The sequence below is a fragment of the Montipora capricornis genome, chromosome 12 (assembly GCF_036669925.1).
Source record: "Montipora capricornis isolate CH-2021 chromosome 12, ASM3666992v2, whole genome shotgun sequence".
Taxonomy (NCBI): Eukaryota; Metazoa; Cnidaria; class Anthozoa; order Scleractinia; family Acroporidae; genus Montipora; species Montipora capricornis.
This window is the reverse complement of record NC_090894.1, coordinates 32,097,438-32,104,937: the sequence shown is the minus strand read 5'-3', so window position 1 is coordinate 32,104,937 and position 7,500 is coordinate 32,097,438. Positions and strand designations below refer to the sequence as shown.

The window sequence follows — 7,500 nt, the reverse complement described above, 5'->3', positions numbered from 1 at the left end:
TGTAAGTCCCAAGAGAAACTGCAAACAATGCTTAATATGCAAAATTTGGGGGAACAAACAAAGAGTATTATGGTGTTTTCCGAAGCGGCCTATTACCAGAAACCCATAAGGGTTGAAATGTGTAACGTGTGTTCATAGCTTCCGAATATTCAGTGCGAACTGATTGGTTGACTGTTTCAGTGCTAAGTACCATATTTGCAAACCCCTTGCTCTTGTTGTTCCAAATATGGTACTTAGCAAATTGAAAATTCAGAAGCTTGTTTCCCAGCACACAAGGGGCCGTTACACGTTTCAACCCTTATGGGTTTCTGCTATTACCCATACAAATTCCATGAGTATGCATTGGATTACAAGATTCAGTTAAATCATAACAAGGGGTGTTGCACTGAAGTGGGTAAAGCGAATCTTATATCGAACAAACACAATTTAAATGAGATTTTACTGCCCCATCAGTAAAATACGGTTAATGGAACGTGACCATACTAAAAGGGGCTATTCATGTCGCATTAGTTATCTTCCTGTTCTTTGTAGTCAGTCGTTCAAGGTCATAAAATCAATGGTCTTGTAAATAAAATGAGGACATAGAGACTTTGTTACTAGATCTCAGTTTATAACATACACCTGCATTGGCCAAATCTGTTAAGGCCTCATTCATAACTGTTAAAGAACATGTGTAATACCTACCTGCTCATAGAAGAAGCTGTACAACTGGCTACTTTAATAGACAGAGTCTAGCTATAAAAGCCTCAGTTAGCCGTCTAAGGTTCACTTGGCTGTTTGTCTTCTATGGTAAACCAACTAGCTGTTGGCATTTGTTTAAGTTTTTTCTCCTCCCTCCCTCTCTTTGGAGATGGGTTGGGTTTATCGCCTTGCCATCATTAAAAATTGGGTCACTCCTGCAAGGTGCAGTTAAGTCTGCGCAGCGACTTCCCCCAAGCTTGTTGGCTCGTTTGCCATTGTACATTGCTCGCTAACCAATACTCTTGTCCGATCCAGCACGTGCTGTTTACCAATCAGCTCGTAGTCTGTGGGAGATAAGTGAGGTTGTTCTACATCACGCAATCCGGAAGTCGCATAGGCTAACCAGTTGCAAGGCAGTGTTCCTGCGTTATGCGTTAAAAGCTAACTATGTTGATACCAAGGAACAGTGACATTAATGGGATAATAAGATATTTGTTTTATTAAATCTGGTTTAGGCCGGTTTAGGTGCCAAAGGGTTAAACTCTGAGCTGCTTCAATTTCATGCTACAATCTGAAGTTGTTTCAATTTTAAAAAAACCATTGAACATGAACATGCTAAGGACCCACTGTTACACCAAGTTAGCCAATCAGAACACTAGAAATACAGTAATTAACCTTTATTAGTCAAGACGTATCATTTGCTGGAGATCTGTAAGGGATTTATGATGGATTGCTTGATACCGGTACTAAGGTTTCCCTGTCATTAATGTACCCATACAGTTTCTCTGATCATGTGACATCTATTACAAAAAGGTCACTTGTGTCAGCTTTGTATGTCTACAATCTCTGTATTGCTATTTAAGTCAGGTATTCAATCAACCAGTGCGAGACCTTTACTTCACTTGAAAAAGGTTGTGGCATTGTAAATAGAAAGATGATGCAATACGTGCAAGAAAATTTAATTACATTTTGTCACAAGTAGAATTATTGTAATTTAGCTGACAACTATTGAAGTAAGAATATGTCACAACTAATGACTGAGAGCATTATTTTAAAAAAAAAATTAAAGTGAATTTGTGATATTAGACTATGAATTCGTCTGATTCATCTGGTGTTAATCATAGTAAAACCTGCGAGTGGAACTTTGGAAGGGAGGAGGGGAGAGGGGGAGGAGGGGAGAGGGGGTGGTGTGATAGGTTAAATACAGAAGTTATTGACCCTTTCACTTGCAGAGCACCTGTATTGACAAATAAAATCAATTGGTGGATGAAGGGTTAAAACTTTGATATTAATTTTGGATGATTAATTTATTGTCAAATTTGTAAACTGATTGTCATGTAGATTGGTTACAATCAAAGAAGATTAAAGAGAAAACAAATTTGAAAACATTGTATAACAGTTACTATCATGGCTCTTGCAAGTTTTTTACATGCAAAACTCCTATGCTGCATATTGATTCAAGCATGTACACACGCTTTACATTCTTAAACTAACGAGTCTTTGATGTCATTTTCTCCTTGATCCAGCTCTCTCAAGATTTTAAGTTGGTAATGGCGGTCCATTACAACGTAAAACTAATGGACAATTGTAGTTATATATAAACAGGTGTCGCTTTGAAATCAGGGTTTACCGGTAGTTAAAACTTTGGTCAGTTTAATAGTGTTTAGTTAACATTAATCCAAAGAAAAAGACAGCCAGTAATGGTAAATCAACATGGATTGGACAGTCAACATCATGTTTCAGCCACACATTTATCTCTAGCTACTTGATGTGCAGTAAGTCTTAATTTCAGTGTATAAAAGCAACTTGCTCTATAAAGAATGGTAGCCTCTCTTACACAGTGCAACGATACATGTACACCACATTGCATTAATTAATTTATGCCTGGTAAGGCTGTGCGCATTTACACTACAAACCAGAGCCTGGTTCTAATTTTATTGCACCAAATATCTCAGTCATTGACTACACAAAATACAAAAATGGGCCATTTGTGAGCCTCTCTTTATCACTAACAGATGAGCTATTAAATGTATAAGAAAAATTCATTCAAGCTAAATCAATTAATTTTAGATTTTTCAGCAGCCAAGGGGCAGCTTGCACATTATAATTATTATCCCCAAGTAAGAGGTTGTTAATAGTAGATCTCACATCGCCTCCTTTTGTTTGTCCACTGGATTTGTACATTAATTTAATAAAATTGTTGCATGTACACTGTATCTGCATTTCAGCCAAACTACCTATGACTCCCATTAAAAAGGCACTGTCACACAAAAGAATGTGGATTCAGTTCTGAATTTTACAAAAAACCACTCAGAATATCACTTTTAGTAAAGCTAAAACACTGTGAGAAAATTATTTTAACAAAAATATGTCAAATGATATTTGCAATCAAACATTTTAAATCGTGATGCCAACTGAGATGAAATGCAAGACTTCTAAAAATTGGTAAAATGTTATCAAATGCAAAATTTGCATTTGAAAACATTTTACCATTTTTTTTCTTTAATGCCAGACCATACAACAGCTGCAACTTTTAGTGTGACAGAGCCCTTTAAACTTGTTACGAATTAAACCAAACTGCATTTATACATTTATATTTCCCTTTTTGGACATTGTTTGAGTGCTATTCTCAAGCCAGAAATCTGATGCTCATTTTAGAATTCATATCTACATTTTCCATCACCTAAAAGAAAAAAAGGACACATAATTAAAAAAACTATTAAACAGTTTCATTAAAAAGAACAAAAATCTGCACAATAATTATCATCATAATCAGCTGTCTGTTGGGGTTGACATTTACAGACCAGTCCAGAGAGTCGGCATAATACAAGGGCAAAGTGACAGGACAATTTAGACTGTTGGACGGACAGTTTATGCATGAGCAGGGGTGTAGCTAAAGAAAAGCTAAGCAGGCTCATTTATTTATCAAGCTGGGTTTTTACTTAATTGCACCTTGGAAATTACCGCATGTCTTTGTTTTCCAGCGCAATTTGAGCTAGTGGTTAAAGCTCTCTTTCAGCCGGTGAAATTTGCCGGCAGCCAGCGCTTAGCGACAACCCTGCATGAGGCAAGGAAATTCTAAGCAAAATCATTTTAAACAACAATATGGGCTTTTGTTTGAGTTAACAAGGATCCTCTGGTCCTTGTTATTAATTTTGAGAAAGGGTCTCTCTTCTCTGCCTCCTTTGCCGTTGATGACAAAGGAGGCAGACAAGAGTGACCCTGGGAACAAGGTTGCACTCACCCATGAACACAACTCTTGTATAAAGTCTGAACCCTTCTGTACTCCAAAACTTAGTGAACATTGAAGAACGGCTTACAAGTTCACAACATAACCACAAGTATCCTTTTCCTATTATGTATAATTACATAGACCTGTGATTATTTGAAAAATATGCATTTTCTTTGTCAAAACAATTTAACTTCATCTAGCTGTCACCTCCACAAACAGCTTTAGGATATTTTGAAAAAAAATGCTTACTAGGTGATTATCGCATATAATAATCATGTCAAGTTAATTATTATTGACATTATTATTGTCTATTATTGTCTGACACCTGAAGCTGGTTTAAATGACATTAGCCCCAGCCACAAGTCTCCTACAGCTCAGCAGAAATAGGTTCAACTTCTGCAAAGGAGCATTCAATTTTTCTCTGAGTATCCCAGAGTCACCATTGGAAGAACTTATCAACAATAATCATAACGAATTCAATCCCAACCAATGTGTCGGCCATGGCCAACATGTTGATCAACACGCGGGCTGACAGTGGGCCAACATTGACATAGACGCATTGACTGATGCTTTGTTGGGATTGGCTTCATTACAATGGCCATTAATACAATGAACATGGGCAATTTCAACAGATTAATCTCTTTCACATAATAAGCTCAAAAGTGCATGCATTTTGATTGGTTCTTGCCATGATCTACATGTATTAGAGGACAGACAACTGATGTCATCATAAGAGCTTTTAATTCTTCATTATATGAAACAAGCAGATTCCATGTTGCTGTGCAGCTGATAGATCACAGAAGACATCAAAATGTGGTAAGAATGTCACTGACACACTAGGAAATTCCCTCGTCTGCCACTTTTTTTGTTCATACTTTGTCATCTGTTTTAAGTACTGAATATGCACGACAACATGACAACTACAATAACATTATTGTAATGTAGTTTTCTGTCACTCTAAAGTTCTTACTCTTTTCAGTTCATCAAATGAGATGACACCATCTTTGTCAGCATCTGCATCTTTTATGGCACGATCAGCAATTCCTCCAAGTTGCTCATCACTTATGTTCATTCCTACCATCATATGAAGCACCTTTCAAAAAGGAATTACAAAGACTTAAATTTCTTTGGTTGGAGTTGGGCCAAGTCAGGGTAAAGTTGCTTGGAGCACAGTTATCTTTAGAGCAAACCATTATTCAAGGCCTTTTGAAACCTGGTTGTCAACCTGTAATTGGACACTATAAGGTTCAAGCAACTTAGACCAGGCGTGTAACAAATGACAAAATTAATGTGTATGTGATCCAGCAACTTTTTTGGGTTTTAGATATATCCAGAATGCAACAAGATGCACGCTGATTTCCATGCGAGGTCACAAAGTGCCCCCTAGCTCTTCTCCGAACTTCAACATCGCCTATCATGAAACTTCATGAACTACAGTATCTTGCAATGTTCAGGACCACCTTTCTCTTCAAATGGGTTATTCCAGAAAAAATCCACACCCCCCTGACGGAAGGGGTCGTTTTTTAACCCCCCCCCCCCCCTCTCACCTGGATTTCCTGAAGCCCAAGACCCCCCTACTGTCCGGATTTCCAAGACAAAAGACCCCCCCTCCCGCCTGGATTTCCGGGAAAAAATATTAGGCTCACAATCGCGTACAGAAGATGTAGTTCTTTTTTAAATTCTAAAGCTTTGGCTAAATTATATCAAAAATTCTGTTGCGTGGAACTAATAAGAAAAGAAACGAGCAAAAATGCTAAAACGCGAACAAGTGTTTACATTCTTAGCTCATAAAAATCAGTTGCCCTTGTTCTTTCTTTGCGCTAAATATGGTCCTATTTTCAGGGTCTGAGAGCGCTAAAGTGTCACCGAACTAAACATTTGAATCGCATGAACTATCAGTTGAAATGACCCCTGCAGAAGACTTTTCGAGTTCAACCCCCCCCCCCCCCTCGCGCCTGGATTTCCAGGGTCTTTGACCCCCCCCCCCCCCCTTCTCGCGCAAATTTCCAGAATCCCATCCGTCGGGGGGGGGCGGGGGGGTGTGGATTTTTTCTGGAACAACCCAATATCAAGTGTCAAACCTCTTCTGTGGTGATGGTTGAACAGAATTCCTATCTGCTCTCTGACTATAAGAGTTGAATAGTAGTATATTCATATATTGATGGAAAAAGTGAAAAAGTGACAGGTGATCGATGGAAAATGCGTACGTGTATATTTATTATTATACTTAACAATTATCATTAACAATAATCTAGGATATGAAGTGATAGATAACCAACGAGGCGCATAGCACTGAGTTGGTTATAGTCATTTTATATCCAAGAAGCCCGAGTAGAATAATTGTGTTATTAAAAACTCCAGGATCAACAAGTCTTTGGTGTTCCCAGGGGAAGAATAATTGTCGGCAAAAGTATTGATTTCTGCCTTGGTCAATTCCAGTCCAAAACGGCTTTGGTCGGCCATTTTTTCTCAGAGCTGCAAAAAGGTTTTCAGCTCACTTTATTGCTGATGTGCTCCTTGACCACATTAGGTACAGCAGGTACATGTATTGAACTGATAGCCTGCAGGTCTGTGTCCTGCAAGCCAATGAAAATGCTGGGAATCTGTTATCCATAGTTCAGTTTTTAAAAAATTAATTATTATTATTATTACTATTATTATTACAGTCGTTCACTGAAGTGGAGAGGAATAGTTAACAACTACACTGAGGTGAATAGTTGTTTTAGTATATACTAAAACAGTGAGATATAATATACACTGTACAGCACAAAAAATTAATTTGGATGTTCTCTTTACTTGTCACGGATGCAAATCAGGACACCATTTTTTCCCAAGTTGCTCCGAGGTAAACTGCACAGGATATTCGGAGTTTGACAAGCCAATCAGCTCCCGTGTTCAACGCTATCCACTGTTTTTAATATTAAGTATATACTAATAGTGGATAATTACTGAGTCACGAAGTATATACCACGCAAGAGGAATAATCAGCTGCCTTGTTTATCAATAAAATTTGCTCCTCAGTAACCAAAGCATAAATGGGAAGACTTTTTTTCTCTGTTTGCTGAAATGTGAATAGTTGCTATAATTCCCCTCCAAGCTAGTTAATCGGGATGCACAGAAAGCACTGTTCACTTGTGTGGTACATACTAAAAATGTTGAGAGACTGAATGATTGCTTTAGAAGACTATGATGAAAACTGTATTGTGACTGAAATGATATCTGTATCTACTAAATAAACTTATAACAATTTCAGGAGTTATAATTATTACCGGGGGTATAATAATTTACATTTTTACCTGCATCAAGTCATCCTTTGAGATTTTCCCATCATTGTCCAAATCATAGATCTTAAATGCAACTGGAAAAAAGCATTGCACAACAGTATTTGGAAATAATACCCTCCATGACCCTTTTTTAACTAAATTAGGTACACATTCATAGAAATTACATTAAAAATGTACTTGTCGATTGAAAAATGTTCTTCCACAATGCTCTCAAGCTTAAACAGTGAAGGGGGGTAATACATGTACACGCATGTTGTTGCGCTGTGCTTTTGGGCGCAAGTTTATAGTAATTTCATGTTCACA

General features: G+C 37.6%; 2 protein-coding genes across 2 annotated transcripts in view; one reads left to right on the top strand and one right to left on the bottom strand.

The window, feature by feature from the left end:
- Nucleotides 1–1,772, top strand: part of LOC138027231 (vesicle transport through interaction with t-SNAREs homolog 1B-like) — a 16,417-nt gene extending 14,645 nt beyond the window's left edge. Inside the window, exon 8 of the mRNA XM_068874784.1 lies at nucleotides 1–1,772. This exon is cut by the window's left edge and continues 4,048 nt beyond it. The gene's annotated coding sequence lies outside the window, so the exon portion shown is untranslated.
- Nucleotides 1,159–7,500, bottom strand: part of LOC138027232 (calcineurin B homologous protein 1-like) — a 15,314-nt gene continuing 8,972 nt past the window's right edge. Inside the window, exons 5-7 of the mRNA XM_068874785.1 lie at nucleotides 7,210–7,271; nucleotides 4,884–5,006; nucleotides 1,159–3,364 (exon numbers count right to left, since the gene is read on the bottom strand). Coding sequence (XP_068730886.1) covers nucleotides 3,311–3,364; nucleotides 4,884–5,006; nucleotides 7,210–7,271 — 239 coding nt within the window. The 3' untranslated portion in view covers nucleotides 1,159–3,310. The remainder of the gene's footprint in view (nucleotides 3,365–4,883; nucleotides 5,007–7,209; nucleotides 7,272–7,500) is intronic.